Here is a 17,990-nt window from a genome sequence, read left to right as displayed (position 1 = left end):
TGGCCTAACAGAAACACTTTACCAAAAATGGATAATGCTGTATTTACCAGTACTAGGTATACTTTACTAGGAAAATAGTGTAATAATTTCTTTGTGCTTTAAACGAACTCTGACCTACAGAAACAAAAAAACACACAAAAGAAATACAGTGTCAGCTAAGTCTTTCAATTTCTCAGTGAACAATAAAGAAAGCAAACACTTATGGCAAGCACTAGTTCTTCTATGGTAACCAAAATATTTATACAGTATCTAGTTGAACTACCATGTCACAGGAAAAATTGCCCCAGAAAATGCGATACTTTTAAATTATTCCAAAACCCCTTATTTTTGCTTGAATAGGTATATCACTACAATACTACGAAGAAAAAAACATGTAACCAAGAAAAATATGAATTAGTATATAGTGGTATCATTTAAATTGTGTTAAATGGTTCTAGGATTAAGGTAATGGGGCTATTCAATAATCAAACACACATTGCCTCATTTTACCACCTACCAGTGAAAGAGTTTTATCCTTCTAAACTCACAGTTATCATTTCCCTTTCTCCCTTTGTTCAGAATCAACGATTCCAAATTGTTTTCAGTATTGTTTGCAATCACAAGAGAGCTCTAAAACTGTTAAATGGAAATTATCCATGTGTAATATTTTTATACAAACAAAAGAAACTGCAGCAACATGGTTAATACCCAGTCTGCTGAAGAAACAGAAACACACACATTCGGGTTCATAAACAATGTAAGAACATTTAAGCATTCAGAATTACTTCTTCAGTTACACACCTTCTCTATGCAGCCCTTTGTTTCCACTGTAAACCATACTGGAATCGTGATGGAAAAGAAGTTGCCGTCTGGCAGCAAAATGGGCTACACTGTCAGTATCTTGGGGATCCAGATGTCTGCAGTGGCCAGCACAAAATTGTTCAGCTTTGGGTACATATTCAGCCTTTCTGTGCAAGACATTTTTTCCACAAAGAAGGCAGAGTAAGAGTGCACATAGCAACAGAAGTGGCAGCTGATTGGACAGAAGGCGTGTTTCAACCCTTCACCGCTCACAAGGTCTACTACAGTTTCCTGTCTGTTTGGCAGTAATATCATGTTTTCTTTTCTCCTCTTGTGAACCCAGCTGTGTTTGGGCAATTTGAGAGGAAAGAAAAGCAGAACAACAAGTAGCAGGACACACTAAATATGGCACCAAGTGTTGCTATTATTATTACGGCTCAATTTTTAAAAAATAAGGCGTCATCATAATTTTGTATTTCAAATACACCTGAAATGTGTAAGGATGGGAAAGAAAAGCAACAAGGACCTGTTTGTTTTGGGTGGTAGTTTAGCTCATACTGTTATTTAACGGCTTTTTCTTAATGCACATGCACTGCTGAAAGATATGAATTGATACCTTTGCTGTTTCTACAAACATGTAAACATAATAACTTCAGGGTTCTTGAAATTAAAAGATGTGTACCGTTCTGAGAATCAGACTTTTTTAAAGTCAAAGCTATGAGGGAAGAGAACATTCACACTCAGCGTTCAGACAAATTCTGGGCAAGTGCAAAAACTGAGATTTTAAACACACTGAGGTATTTACTGTATAGCCAAGCAAATATTCACTATACAGCCAGTTTTTCTATGACAAAGTATTCAAACCCTTGAAAGCTATATGCTTCCCTACATAGGAAAAGCTGGACTGAAACAGAACTGTGTTCTAACTGGCACAAATATCTGTAGTTTTTCAGCTACAGACAGATTCTGGACCCCCACAGACCTCGGAACCCCTTTTATCCGGCCTGTCTCACCCTGTGGCTTTAAAAGCTACAGCTGGCTCTCCAGTTCTTTCCACAACTCCTGAAGCTCCCCATAAGCGGGCTACTGGTGCTCCCCAATTATGCACACCAATTACCCAAGCCCTGGGGTGCTTCCAGATGAGGTTTTTATTGTGCAATCACTCTGTCTTAAACAGGGGGTTTTATGGGAGTCCAACACCAACCATACAATGGCCAGAGGGAATACTGCTGCTCTTCAACAGAGTCAGACCAGGTTAGACAGAACCCGCAGGAGCCTGCAAGCTCTAACATGGTGGCTTCAGGCTGGTTCCTCAAGCTAAGCGGCTAACTGGTCACTTCATGTCTGCAGCCTTCTGGAATCCAACCTTCCAAATTCCTTGCATTATATCAGCCACAGCTGATCTTTCCCTACTTATTCTAGAACCCAGCCATCTGCCTGTCTTAGATTCCTATCACCTGCTCCCTGGCTTGGTTGCTTTTGTATTTCATGCCTGCCTCCATTTGCCTCTGACCTCGCTCCCCAGCCCCCGCACTTGTGTTATCTTTGCACATTCCCCAAACCGGCACTTTGAACAAAAAAGGGAAAGCAAGAAACAAAGAAGAATACAGAGCTTTGAGGGGATCATTATCTGAAATAATAAAAAATAATTAATGAAAAAGACTGAAACTGTGGTTTTACATAAAGGAAGACCCTGATCCCACCGTATTTTTTTTTAATAAATCTAATGAGTCCTCCTGCTCGCCACTTCTGAACACCACGACCAATCTTTCTGTTCCCCCTTATCTTGGTTCTTTTATCCATATTTTTCTAACAACTAAACATGCCTTTCTTCAGTCTGGCTATTTTTTTTCTGTCAGCAAAGCCTGCTTTAAAAAGCAACCGCTAACCAGCCTTCCAAAAGGCAGCCCTTTTCATGGGACACTGCATTGTGACACTGCCTTGAAAGCAGTCAACCAACCATTGCATTTCTTTTAACTTCCCCTTGGCCGTAAGATTACCAAACTACTTAATTTCTTTGTACTTGTCTGTAAAATCATCCATTAGCTTTTCCCCATACTGCATTTAGTGTCAGCTCTTCTCCCCTTCCTCACTCGCTTGCCTTTGTTTTGTTCTCCTCCCATTACTGGTGACCTCTCCTGCTCTTACATATCTGTGTAGATGACCCTTGATCTTCAAGAACTGTTCCCTGGATACACTAACATGGTACAGACACTGCGTGGTAATGTCTTAATAGAATTTATTAACAGAACGCTTTCCTTAGACTTAAACTGTACAATAATAATTACGTCCTATTTCTGAAGTTTTATATTATTGGAATGTAATTTTAAGACAGATGTGGTGTTCATTATTGTAATGTATTGTTTATTGATTTTCTTATGTTTGCTGCAATTTTGTTGTTTTAGCTGCTTTGTGAACACTGCTCTTGAACTGAAACAAGGAATATAAACTAGCAAGGTTTTTCTGGTTTTGAGGCTATTTGAGGGGATTTGTTTGTTTGCTTCTGTTTTTGAACTGCCGGATCCAAATCTACCTAGTAATACACTTTGACCCTGAAACTGTAAGGAATTTTGAGGCAAGCTGACATTAGGTTTAATATTTATCCCAAAGGTTTTTAAAAGCAGGGAAGTACAGTAGCATTCGTGTTGTCTTGTGGGCTTCCCAGATGCAACCCACTGGCCACTCTGCAAACAGAAGGCCGGGGCAGATAAGCCTTTGGTCTGATCCAGACCAGCTCTTCTTAAAGTTCTGTAGTTTTTCCATTTAGGATTAGCTTGTCCCAAGGGCATACTCAGCATGAGATTAACTGTCCTTTGGGGATTCTCCACTGGCAAATACTTTTCAGAAGATTCCTCTGGGCTAGCAAAGCAGGAAATCAAGGTGAAGATCACACATCAACAATTGTGTATCAACAGTATACAGTTTTACCTACATAAACACTGTATATGTACAGGCCTGAGGAACACTCCAAAGGTCAAACTACAGCAACAGGGCTTAGACGACAGAATTCTCACACGAAAATTCAATTCACGGTATAGGCAGGGAACATGTAATGTACTATTGGGATGCAGAAGTCTAGCCTAAAGTAGTTGTCCTCCAGACTACTGGTTCTGGGACTTTGCCATTCTCACTGCAACAGTTTTAAATACAAGAAATTTAGCCAGTTACATGCAGAAAATCTTGAATGCTATTTCAACTAATCTTTATTACAGAATGGTGTGCACTATCTGGACTAAAAAAATGAGTATATTCCTAAGCTTAGGAGGATTTTAAGACTTATTAGGAACTGGCTGTAAGTAACTAAAACTATTTTGTACTTGAATCCTGCTACTCAAAGAAGATTCACAACGACACAATAGCAATACTGCCCTTGCTTCTTTCTGAAGGTATTGGAATAACAATGTCTACAATATACTGTTCATTTTTATCCTAATCTGGAACTAACTCAGCTGTTGGTGTTTCAACTTTGCTATGAATCTTATTCCCTCTCCCTCCTACACAAGCACCCAAAAATGACTTACAATAACCACCAACCTAAAAACAAAGTAGGTGGCTTAGAACACAATGCAAAGCAATAAGCAGAACTGATTTCAGATCATGACTCTTTTACTAGTAGTTTCCTAACATTATGACCCAACCTAGCATCACCAGAAAGTAGACTATTAGTTTTGAAATTCATGTACAAATATAACAAATTTTATTAAAATCAGGATATAACACCAAGTCAGGATAGAGGGTCCAGACTGCATAATAACACAGAGAGTGACTTAACATTTTGCATCAAATGTAATGTGTATATATAAGACAGTATATATGCATGACAGTTTATAAACATCTCTGCCTTAAAACAGGGCCAAGTTGTCTTCAGGAAGACACCAATAGACAGAAACTGGAATAGAGGTCTTACAGCAAAATAGTCTTGTCTTTCTGAGAAGAAAGTATCTACCACAGTAAAAATTATTTGATTTAAGGCCACTTTGTAAGCAAACACTTCCCCATACACAGCTGAAAACACAAGGATCAGTGTGAATCATTCTTTTTCACTGTATTTTGGTTGTAGACAGCTGGGGTGTCCCTCACAAAAAGCATTAAACAGTAATAGGCAACATGTTTTCCCTTCCTCCAACAACCCAGAATGCATGTGTCCCATGCAGGAGTGAAAGGTTCAGTGGAATATGACAAGCGAGGCCAGAACAATTAAGTAGCTACAAGAATGCTCTGATGGGTAGGATATGGACTTAATAGTTTAAAACTTCTGCTGAATAATCTGAAGTAGCCATAAGCTTTTCAGTATTTCAGTACCAAAGAGTACAGGATACAATGTGCACAACACATGATCTGTAGTTCTAATTATTTGATGTGACTATTAGTGAATGTTCAATATTTTAATCCAAATTCTCTTTTTTCATCCATTACTATTGATATTCATGTTTCACAAGATAACCCTTTAATAGGTTGTCAAGTACTGAACCATAAAATTTTCTCTGGCAACAATACAGCAGGTTAAAATTAAGCAAACAGCAACTCCCCTTTCTTTTCTGTGCCTGTACTCTACACGTTAGACAAACCCATCTGTTTTTCTCTGTAGATTATGGCCAGATTCCCATACCATTATCTAAACCATCAGTCAGGAATATTGCAATCTGAACCATCATTTCCAAGATCTTCACATTCCTTGTATTACTAATGAAACAAACATCCCAGCTTCCTCCTCTAAATTTTCTATGCATAATTCCACAATTAGAAAAGCAACCAGAACTACCTCCCTGCTCTAACAGGAAGTAGCATCACTTCCAAGGTATGGCCAATTCATGCATTTGCCTGTGATGTATATAACTAGAACCACAGGCATTTTCAAATCAAATGGCACCACCTTGCTAAACAGGACCTAACATCAGCTGTAACTCAGATGCCTCTTGTTTATTATTCACTACTCAAAACTGGATTGAGCACCTCAAACTTGACAAGATGTGAACAATGCAATACACTTTGCATTTTTACATATTAGTCCCACTGTGTTTAAAATGGTTTACTCCCTGCCATGTGTACACAGTCATGCCACTTTAGCCAGCTGGTAAAACACTTAAGATGTACAGTTACAGAATTTTCTGTAGCAGGTGATATAGCATTAGACAAAGTGCATCAGTATCCTTAAGCTACGAAATTTCTCCAACCCACAGAGGCACATGTGCTTTAAAATTAATAGAAAGTATGCTTAAATTAGAAACCTCAAGACTTCTGACACATGACAAAAAGAATCAGGCCTCTACATTTCCATTGCTTCTCCATCACATCTTTTATGCAAGATGCAAATATTTCTCAGAACTTCCAGGTTTCTCACAGTTGCATTTACACTTCTCCCCTTCAAATTTTGCAGAAAGACCTGGTCCACTTAAATATGCTCAACTCTGGCAGAAATGTGCCTTCAGTCATTGTTTATTTCAGAGTTTAAACTAAACAGCAATGGTGGCAGTATGTCAAGAACAAGGGATGATGTACGTTTGTCTTACCTGAAATCTGAGAATGTAGGAGACTAGAAGTCTGACACAGCCCTTTTTCCTTAAAGCTATAATCCTATACCCATTTACCTGTGGACTCACTTGAAATTATTTCTGAGTAAACATACATAGGATTGCAGTGTAAGTTACCTGACAGTCTTTCATGCACTTCTTAAGCTTATATAATAGAGGGAAATATTTGAAAGCTCAGGCTGTTCTCGGACCCGTCCCCATTGCTACATGCATATTTTCCCACAAATGTTTTAAGTTTCAATGGGTACACTTTATTTCAAAGCCATTTTAATACTATGAGCAGTCCAGCTTCTGTACTACCACAACTGTGAAAAAAATTCACAAACCTATTGTTCATTGCAGAAAATTAATCATGTATTCCCTTTCATTTGGCTATAAGTCATCAAATTCAATCTGACATTACTTAAAATCTAGACTATCATTCCATCTCTCATTTTGGACAATGATTTGACCTCAAATCCCTTTCCAAATCATCCCTTCCTACCAAGATTCAAGCAAGTATTATTATCATTATCATCACTGGAAAAGAAAGCTAAGGCACTAAGATCACTGAGGCACAACCTATCTATCCTTGGTTAGACATATCTAACTAAGATAATTCACAGACACACAATGTCTTTTCTTTTATAGTCCAATGCTGCATAGTCCTGTCAGTCCAATATTAAACAGATCCTACTGCAGTTTAGTTAAAAGCTCTGCTCAGCCTGTGTCCTTCTCTATTAATTTGCAACTAATGGAAGCAGGTGATTGCCTGCTTGACTGCTTGCCTGTGGTGCGGCGGCTTTGCAGAAAACAACGTATGCAAATATTCACATTATTTGTGCCTTTGTAAGAAGCAGCATCTGTAGAATGAACATGGCATTTAAGCCACACTTTAACCCCTTGTAGATAGTTCATGTGTGCGGTAACATAATAGGAACAGTTAAACTGGATACATTATTCATTAACATTACAGCTCTTCTGTGCTTTTAGCAACTGACTTTAAAGTTACCTTGTCATTGAAACACAACAGAGCAAAAGCTAGATTTCTGGAAGAAGACTTAATTTACATTTGCATTCATCAAACTTTTGCATGACATTAGCTGATGATCTACTTACACTACAGTCATCTAATGATAAAATACCATTGTCTTTCTCATTGTGTATTATCTGTGAGCCACCAAAAAGGTTGAGTATGCTTCATCAGGCTTCTGAGCTTTTGGACTATGAAAGGAATTACAAATGTTGACTCTATAGCATTATCTCAGTATATTTTATAATCTGTACTTTCCCATAAGGAAAATTAGCCTGCAATAAAGTCTTTATCAGGTAGCAAGTCCCACTGAACTCAGTGGGATTTGTTACAGAGTAAACCTGTTTAAATCACACTGCACATGATATAGCAAAAGTCAAACATTCTGCAACTACTTATGAAAAAACAAGGGCTCTTTTGTTTCCAAGTATGTCACAGTAGTTTTTCTTCTTTTAAAGGTCAAACAAGTTTAAAACTGTGATGCCTGTACATTTGTTCCTTCACATATGTGAGGACAGAATAAAGTACTGTTAGGAATCAAAGAAAGACAACAAGTGTCTCAAAAAACGAAGCATTTTCTGTTTGTGCATCTTAGGCTGCAATCCTATATACACTTACCTGGGAGTAATCCCAAGTGAACACAGGGAGACTCGCTTCTGAGAAGATGTATATAGGATCCTGCTGCTGATGTTTTCAGCATCCTTAAGCATCTAGCCTACTTACAGAAGTTCCTCACCTAACTGAAACATTTCATATAATATCCAACATAGCAAAGACAGGGAAGTTTGAGATTGCTCCCTGTTCCATTGTACAATATTATACAATTTAAGCTGCAGTGCTATACACTTACCTGAAATTAAGTCCCATTGAACACAATAGCACTTCCAAATGGACATGCATAGGATTGCACCGTTAAGTGAAACTACTTTTCAGAAAGATTGCTGTAGTGAAATAGATGGCTAACAACAGAGCTCAATTCAGTCATGGTTTACTTAACCACTGGTGTGCAGCCATAGCTACAAAAAAATTTGTAGAAGCATACTGTTTGAACCACTGGTTTTATCCACTAACCGCTAACACAATTAAAGGTGAGGCTGATAATGATTCCACTAGAAGTGCTTGTGGGAATTTAAATAGAATGAGTTTTACCTACTTTGCATGAGTTTCGAGGCCGACCTTATTTCTGTTTGTAACATCTGTTTGTTTCTATTGAGATAGGGAATCATGATCTGCGTCTTTTTGTTGTTGTAATGTTGCAATTGTATAATAGCTTAAGTGCAAAGCGTTTGACATTCAAAATGATACTATCTCTTTAGGCAAAGGGTGTTTTCCTCAATGAGTTTTCATCTCCCAGCTCTTGATGGATGAAGTGAATCCAATAAATTTATTTACACAACAGTTTTTAAAAATGTAGACACCAAGAATCAGTTTCAAACATTAATCCTTTTTTATAGGATTCAAACTCCTCACTTCTTCTTGTAAGGCTAGGACCAACCTTCACAGTAATAATCCCATCTATTAAAAAAGCCACTTGTCCAATAGGAAAATGTTATAAATAGAAACGTTTATTAAATTATTACCTCTGTCTGGCTTCATTTTCACGCCAATCTTTTCTTTCCTCACAAGTCTCAGTAAAAGAGGCCTTTTTTCCTTCTCTTTGTAGTCTCACTGGTACTAGACTTCTCTCTTTGTTGATGTTGTAGGAATAACAGAATAAAATCCAGGCCTTATCTTTAACAGCTTACAAAAATCGGTAGCAGCTAGGCCTCCTCCAAGTATTCATTGTGGTGACAGCAGCCGTCGGCTGGAGAAAAAGCTAAACACTGCCTGCCAGTCAGCCTCCCTCTCTCCCTCTCTCGAACTTGCTTGTGTCCTTCCTTGACACAGCGTCTGAACAGGTCTATTTATAACCTGCCAGGGCAAAAGCTTAGACAACGAAAGCGGAACCCCCCCACCCCACACCCCAAAATCAAAGGGCTCTGAATCACAGAGCCTCCAGGCAATGTCAGCCCAGGCTGGAGTCCATGGCGTTTTACCTGTTCGACAGAGCCAGCCCAGAACAAGGCAGAGCTCCCGCCGCCCTCTCCCCAATTCCCTGCTCGCGTGCAGTCTAAATAAAAACAGTCTAGCAACAGTCGCGGGCGGTCGCGGCCGGAGACCGGGGGGCGGGCGGGCGGGCGGGCGGCGGCCGGGGCCGCGCTCGGAAGCCGGCGGGCAAGCCCTACAGGGTGGACGCGGCCGCCCCCGCTGCGCTCTCGGCCCCGGAAAGCGGCCCCGCGCCGGCAGCCCCCGGCCCGCCCGGCTGGAGGCTGCAGCCGCTCCGCCTGCAGGGGCGCAAGGCGGCGGCGTCTGAACGGCGCTCCACGCAAACTCCCGTCCCCTGACTTGACTCGGTCCTCACCTTACACAACCCGGCCGAAGAGACGGGGCGGGGAGGGGAGGGGAGGGAGCGGAGGGAGGAAAAGTCGAGGAAGGGGGAGAAAGAAGAAGGGGCGGCGGAGGCGCTCGCCGCCTCACCTCCGACCCTGCTCGCCGCGGCCCCCCATCCCTTCCTGCTCTGGCTCTTCCCCACGCGAGGGCCGCCCAGGGTCTCTGCCCCGCTCCCCGAGCCTACTCCGCCTGCCGCGCCCGGCGGCCAACAATAAAAGCGCCCCCGCCTCCTTCCCGCTCAGCCCCGCACCTGCCCCGCGTTAGCCCGGCTGCTCCCCGCGACCATCTCACACGACACGCACGCACGCACACGCGGACACCGCGCAGACCGTCCCCGCGCGCTCCTCCTGGGGCGGCCGCCGCTGCCCTCTTCCCTCGCCTACTCCCCTTCAGCCAAGGCGGACTGTCGCAGCCTCATATTTCTCGCTCCCTCCGCCGGCGCGACTCCCTTTCTAAGCCCGGGTGACTCTGGAGAGCGAGCGTGGGAGGGCGCCGAGCTGCTGTTGGCCCCCGTCCTCGCCCCTCGCACATACACACGAACACCCGCTCCTGCCCGCCGCTGTTCACCCCAGGCACGCCGCCTCGTCCTCCCCGCTGGGCTGCCGCCGCCGCTGCTGCTCTTGCTGCGGCTGCAGAGTGTTTTCCATGACTCCGTCGTGCCCTCCTTCCTTCTCCTCCTCCTCTCCTTCCTCCTCCTCTCTTGCTGCGCCTGCTGACTAACTCTTCTCTCCTCCTTCTCCCGACACGTTTCTGCCTTCGGCCAAAAGGGTCACACACATTCCAGTCACAGACTGTGGCGTCGTGCGAACCGCGGGAGGCAAGAAAGTTAAATCAACCCGCTGCGGGGGGGGGGAAAGCCTCTAATCCAAAAGCGAGAAAGACGAGCGAGGGGAGGGAGCGGCGAGGGGAGGCACCGCGATCTCCGCCCCGCCTCCCATGCAGCGCCCAGACCCCTCGCGACGCCGCCCGCCTATCCGTGGCTCAGCACGCATCTCTCCCCGCCGGCCTGCCCAGTCCCCCCTCCCGCCTTTTCGGCGTCCCTATCGGGTCTACTTTGTCCTGTCAAAAACACCAGCGGGGTCACATGGCCCGGCAGCAGCCAATCGCTCGCCGGTCGCTGCCTCCTCTTGTTCGCAACCCCGGCGAGGAACTCCGTTGTTATAGCAACAGAAGCCCAAGTAAAAAAAGTTGGGCCTGTGGAGTGGTGCGAGACCAGAACAGTCCTTGGCCGTCTGTGTGCGGGGCATGTGGCCCGCGATCCGAGGGATCGCCGACTCTGTTCTGTTTCGGGGCGATTGCCTGAAGTTGCGCCGAAACAGCGTTAGGAAAGTCTAATGCAAGCCTGCTTGTTGGTGCGAACTCCCTCCTGCTTGGGGCAGGCGTTAATGTGAGAAGCACTCTTTAAGCTGGGGTGCTACCAGGACAGGATTTGGGGGCGTATGTCCAAGGACCGCATACGCAGATTGGACCCCAAATGCAGCAGAGCTGCTCTCAGGACCCCAACAGACTAAGCAGCAGGGACCCCAAATGCAGCAGAGCTGGCTCACCATATTTTGAAGTGACTGCAGCAATGCACATTTAAACATCTCTCCCAATTTAGGAACGCTTCTTTACTGCTGTATTCTTCAAATGACTTGCACCTTCACTAGCATTCGTGTGTTCCTAAGCCCATTCTCCGTACACGTCCACCTGTTCCTGGTATGGGTTCAGTTTGTACCAAGTCTAGTTACTCTGGTACATACATAACACAACCTGATCCTAACTCAGAAATCTCCCCAACAACATACTCTGGTGCAGACTTAGGCATTGGTACTCTCATTAAATAAGAAGAGCCATGCTAGTTCAGACCACCTAGTCCAACTTTCTGTTCATACAATGGCTACCCAGAAGCAGGGCATGACTGCAAAGGCACCCTCCTGCCCATGTTCCCCAGCAACTGATGTCTGCTAATAGTCTCAAGAGCATCCAGTTCTACAGAAGGCTGGATCACATAAGAATGTACACTGGATCCTGGCGCATAATGTACCACGGGTTCTGGAGATCCGTACAATGAAGGTGCTACAAATGTGGGAGATATCCTTGAGCATTCTGATTTTTAATTCACTGGTATTAGCAGTGTAGCTGTTTATTGGCATTTCAGATGCAGTCATTGCTCATCTTATTCTTAGTCACTTATTACTTGTCTTTTATTAATCACCAGAACAGTAAATGTCATGCTCTTAGACACTTCACCCAGTGGGGTTGTGTACATCATCATGTGTTTGTGCCTGCTGGTATCTGCAGAAAACTCAGGCAGTCCTCTGAAAATGCATATTCACAAAAGTAATATTAGACATCAATTTAAGTATGCAAAAGTAGGGCAGCTCCTCCTGAACTATGAGCATATTCTAAATGTTTTCTTTAATTGTTTGCTGTATAATGGTAAACCCTACAGATTCAAGTGGATAAATGTGGAAATAACGTTGTTATGGAGGGAGATAAGTCTGGATCTATGCACTAAACACAATCTCAACTGATTAAATGAACGTGTTGAATAGTTCAATTATTTTCTCCACCATGTTTAACATAATGTAATTTTGTTACATTACTAAGCATACTAGTCCCTCCTATGTTGATTTAGAATATAAATTTCTGTAGGATAAGAATTTACCGTACCTTGAGGTTATACAAATGATACTGTTTATCTGCATTTCTTCAGTTCCTCTGTGATTACTTAATGCACTGGGGCTCCTAAATTGATGGGCAGTTTTCCTATTTCAGGTTATGAGTCTCTGTGTGTGCATATTTATGGAAAGAAAAGTTATGATGTATTACATTCATTTCAACTACCTTTTATTTTCACTGCTTCCTGTCCCAAATTAAGGTTCCATAGGTTCTTTGAATCTTAAACACTGTGGAAACTTTATATTTTGGTCTCATTGAAAGTTCCCAGAGCTGTAAATCATTGTATTACTGTAATTATCTACACCTTTTTTGACATGGTTTTTATCTCTGGAGTGGTCTGTTTTGAACTGTATATTAGGGATATTAGCCCTACTACTAAGAAGAGTAAGGCTGTGATAGATGCTAGGAAGCCAGGAAAGGTGGGGAGCTGTGTCCAACACCCTATAAGCTAGTCTGCTGTGCTCAGGTGTGGTGGAAAACAGGGTACTATAAGTGGTGTTGAGTTCCAGATACGCAGACCAGTCTAGCTGACTTTGTACATTGCATGGAAACGGGGTGGGGGGACCACATTCACCTTTGCCTCAGGCAGTAAAAGGACTTAGGTCAGCCCTTTTTATTTGAAAAGCTTGAGCATTTGCAAGCTAGTACTATCCTCACAGTTGTGTCTTTGCTTCCATAAATTGTGAGGTTAATTATAATCTGGTCCACATAACAGTTGGGGAAACAGTATGAAGATAACTTTTTTACATGCCTAAAAATATTTTTTGCAACGCTTATTTCTTTACTTTTTCATCAGCCTTTGACACATTCTTTGAGCTTTGAAGGAACTGTATTTTCTTGTCATGAACAGACAATCTGAGAATATTACTTTTATGGAATCAGGTTTCAGTCTACCTCCAAACTTTGAACCATGATTAAACATTATATGTATTATTAAAACACACATTATTTTAGGAAACAGCCTAGTTTTATACACTCCATCTATAATCTTAAACACATTTAATCCTGATGACATGAACAGGATTGACTGCCCACTAAACCTGCATCTGATTAAATGTGTAAGTATCTAGGACTGGGCTGTGAGTTGTTCCAAAATTACACCTACTGGTGCTATTTCAAAATTCTCTATCTCATGATGTGACATCCTGCCTACAGAACTTTATGCTGCAATATATTGGTTCATTGTTAAGATGACAATGCTTTCCTGGTTCCTTTGGGGCTTTCCAACATTTTTTTCTCAAAATACCATGCTACTATGAGCCAAGGAATCTATGAAATTATTCTCTTCTAGGATTAAAGGAAATGTGCTGAAACTATGAAGGGTACATGAACCCACAGAAATGCGCAAGAACATCTTATCTGTTGGAGATGTATAGACAAGGAAGCATTAGTCTGTACGTGGCCCATGTATAGACCATACTGCTCAGAATCCAACAGATTCACAACCCTCATCAATACATGGACAACTCTAAAAGATCTGTAGAGATGAGGAACACCTCATTTCACTTCACGAACTAAACTACCAGGAAGTCTTTTTCCTAATATACAGTTGTGGGGATAACAGTAGTCACAACTTCCTGTGCCTACCTAGATATAATCTATCCAGTAGATTATATGTATTTGCTTGTTTCAAGGTTTGTTGTATTCCATATTCTTTAAATTAGAATATTTTTAAAATTAAATTTATTACCAAACCCTAATATTCCATCTCTAATATTCTGGTACTAACATTCCATACAAGCAAGACTGGTTTAAGAAATAAATGGGAAGTCTCACATTGGTAGAGAGATAGGCATGTGAAGTTATGAGTTAACATTCTTAATTAAAATGCCACTCAGGTTATCAAAAATCCTAAAACAATAGTTAAACTACATTAATGGCTTGCCAACTCTAACTGTTTGACTAATTTGTCCTTTGCTCCAAGGACACTGTCCTAAGAGTCATTTGCATTCAAGTGGCAGGCTTTACTGCTCTTAAAACTTGCTTTTCTCAATAAAAATGAACATATATGATATCTTCATATTTACTGTTTCAAGTGTCTTTTAGCAAACACAAGGTTGTTTCACATCTGAGATTAAACTAAGCTTTGATTTAAATCCAACAGTACAGCAAATGAAAGCTCTACTTTGGTGATCTTGTACTTTCCTCTTGTTTTTGTATCCGCTTTTCCACAAACAGGATTAATATGTGAAACAAATAGTATGAGAGAGGCTCAAAAGTACTGTTTAGTGGGCATATGATCATGGTCTATGACTTGCAAAACCACATTTATTTTTAAATAGAGACGAGTTCACAGTAGGCTCTGTGGCCCACAACCAGGCATGGATCTGAACCATGGTTTGCCATGGGTCCACCCCTCTTTCTGTTGTGGGCAGAAGACTGAACCTCACAAACTCCTTTCCTTACTAAGGTCGCCAACTAGACAGACAAAAGCTAAGCTGCTATTTATAGAAAGTCTCCTTTAGCATTTTAATTGTAATTAGCATGTCTCTGAATATCATTTGCTAGGAAGAAGGCCATTGTCCTGCTTGCGGGTTTCCCAGAGACACCGAACTGGCAACATCGGGGCCCTTTGGTTACTGTCTGATGAACACTTATTGGACTAAGTTCCCATGCAAGATTATAAATAGCTTAAACTTCAAGTAAAAAGTATAGGCTAGTGTATTGCATATGTAAGGAGACTGTGGCATTTATGTGGTGTGAAGTAGTGATGTGTTCAATCATCAGCTTCAGAAAACAAGGGAATATATTCTTGTCAACTGGCTTGGGGAAACCCTAAGGTTTAGGATCCTAGCGGAGATCAACCCTGACTGCTCTTTAGAAGGCCAGATCCTGAAGATGAAACTCAAGTACTTTGGCCACCTAATGAGAAGGAAGGACTCCCTGAAGAAGAGCCTAATGCTGGGAACAATAGACAGCAAAGGAAGAAGGGGACAGCAGAGGATGAGGTGGCTGGATGGAGTCACTGAAGCAGTTGGTGTGAGCTTGAGTGGACTCCGAGGGATGGTGGAGGACAAGAATGCCTGGAGGAATGTTGTCCATGGGGTCCTGATGGGTGGGTTGGACATGACTTTGCGACTAACAACAACAACAAGGTTTAGGAAGAAACACCTAAGGAGACATCTCCTCAGAACAACCCAGTAAGGGATGTATGTTCAGTAGGCAAAAGGGAAAAACAGGGGCAAGGGGGGGAATTTAAATGGATTATTCATGGAAGAAGGCTGAGCTGCAGTGTGCCAACTCTGTGGAACTCCAGGCTGCATTGCATGCACTTATGTGTGGAGGTGGAACCAGTTTAGATTCTTTGGGGGTAACCATTTTTATCTAGAGACAATGGGTGTTAAGGGGAGAGCAAGAGCAAAGTTAATTTATTCCTCCTTAGAAATCTTGCTTAACTTATTTTAAAGAAATACACAGTACTGTCCAAAGGGCAGAAGTCCAGAGTCTAAAATTGCCTAACTCCACCACTGATTCCGGGACAGGCATACTTTGCTCACTGCTTGTGCCTCCAGTCTCCTGCCCTTTGTGGTGCATATGAGAATATGCAGAGTGCATTCGCACTGTGGCCACACTCGCCTTGCTCTCCCTACCCTGAATGGGCACCTCATTGACTGTGAGACAGTAAGGTGCAGTGCTGAAGAATGTGGGACTGTGGCTCAGGAGACCTGGGGCCTAGTCTCCTCTCAGCCCTGGAGCTCAGTGGGTGACTTTGAGTCAGACACAGACTCACAGCCCATCCTACCTCACAGGGTCGTTGTTGGGAGGGTGAGAATGAGAGGAGGAGGAGAATGCTGTAAGCCACCTTGAGTTCCTTGAAAGGAAAAAAGGCAGGAAATAAACAAGCAAAGCTTAAATAAATTAAAAAGGAGGATTTCCAGCTTTATGGAAATAATCTCCTAAACTCTAGCACCCATTGATTAAATACCCTATGAATTAGTGGCGCAGTGATATGTTTTGAAGAATACATATTCATAATGACAGGGCACATATCCACATCCCAAAGATAATCCATTACCAACCTATGAATGTCCATAATCCAGGTAGAGGGCAAAATATGCACACACAGTATAGTGCCTCTGTATATTATCATTACATTGTTGTGTGTTTTGTATATTTTTATCTTATTGCTCCTATGTGATTGTGTTTCTTATTCTCTTTCTATTGTAATCTGCTTAAAGAGCCCTGAGGCTAATAATATGGAATATAAGCTAAATAAATAAATAAATAAAATGTAAAAGAACTCTAAACCCTTACAACAAGCCTTTATACTACACTGGAGAAATATTTTATTTATTTTGCTTTACTGTTCTCTTTTTAAAATGTTGAGATTGGTATAAAAACTTATCATACTATATCATCACATCTCTGTAACACCCCACAGCCGAAGCTCTCTGGCAGGTTTACACCCTCCATAAAAAGAGATGATAAAAGTACAATAAAATCTGGCACAGAAAAGATGACAGATTTGGTAGCAGCTGGGCCACAATGGGGAAGTTATTCCATAGGCTGGAGGTCACCACCAAGAAAGCCCTCCCTTGTTGCGACCCTCCACATCTACCTTGGATTTGGCACCAGACAAAGGCCCCAGAGGTTGAGCACAGTGTCCAGGAACATCTGGCAATTATTATCAGTCTTAATTGCTCATTCAAGACCAAGCCACTCTAGACTATTTTGCATTACAACAGGCATATCAATATATTGTTGCTGGGGAATTGCCAATGGCTATGCTGACTGAACAGGAAAGCAGTTCTCCTGAAACACACCCAAAGGACACTGGCTTGAGGGAGGCTGCTTTCCCCTGATATGCAGGCAGAGTTTGCACCACCAGGGGTGGTGACTAAGCCATGGTGACTTGTTAACCACCCCCACCTGTGCCAGGCGCGTGGAGGTGGGCTGATTTCCCTAATTGCCCTCATCTACACAGCTTGTCCTGATGTCAACGCTGGGTGAGAGTGAGAGTGGCTGGTTCGGATGGTGGATGAAGCACTCAACAGAAGGTTCTGGGTGCTTTGTTAACTACCCCAGTCATCACCCTTCCTGGATCTGGATGTCACAATAACCTAGCCCTGCGAGCAAACCATTAAGAAAATTAACGAGCCCCCACAGATTATTCACTAGCCTCATGTTGTGCCAGTCCAGTCACGGAGTTGAGAGAAAAAGTGGCGTACACAATGCTTCAATATTTAGATCCCTACATTATGTAGGAGCGATAATCTTGTTTTAGAATTCCTGGTCCTAAAACACTGCCCTGGATGTAGAGTGATGACAAATGATCAAAGGGGGAATCTCACTGTGCAACACAGCTTGCTAATGTATGAATAGGGGTGACTGTATTCTGTATGACTCACTCAAGTTCTGTGGTTGGCATGCTAAAGAAAAGAAGGGCACCCTTTAGAAGTAACAGCTGGGTGCCTAATTTTCCCCATCCTCCTCTAATATTGGCCTTGAGACAAAGACAAAGCCTTTACAGACTATCACTAAGTCAGTCCTTAAGTCAGTGTGATATGGGAACCCCGTCATCCTTGATGCTTGAGAGACTATGTTTCGCCATGGTGAGGCTAATAGCAATTTTA

General features: G+C 42.3%; 1 protein-coding gene across 2 annotated transcripts in view; it reads right to left on the bottom strand.

The window, feature by feature from the left end:
- Positions 1–9,439, bottom strand: part of FAM214A (family with sequence similarity 214 member A) — a 39,823-nt gene extending 30,384 nt beyond the window's left edge. Inside the window, exon 1 of one of the 2 annotated variants that reach the window (XM_044438744.1) lies at positions 8,904–9,439. In XM_044438744.1, coding sequence (XP_044294679.1) covers positions 8,904–8,919 — 16 coding nt within the window. In that variant the 5' untranslated portion in view covers positions 8,920–9,439. Of the gene's footprint in view, positions 1–780; positions 8,364–8,903 lie in introns of those variants that run through there. The other variant, XM_044438743.1, reaches the window with a different exon arrangement.
- Positions 9,440–17,990: the final 8,551 nt, after the last annotated feature.

Source organism: Varanus komodoensis, unplaced genomic scaffold, assembly GCF_004798865.1.
Source record: "Varanus komodoensis strain SLA01 unplaced genomic scaffold, ASM479886v1 scaffold33, whole genome shotgun sequence".
Lineage (NCBI taxonomy): Eukaryota > Metazoa > Chordata > Lepidosauria > Squamata > Varanidae > Varanus > Varanus komodoensis.
The sequence above is the reverse complement of the archived record's forward strand: the minus strand, read 5'-3'. Positions and strand labels throughout refer to the sequence as shown.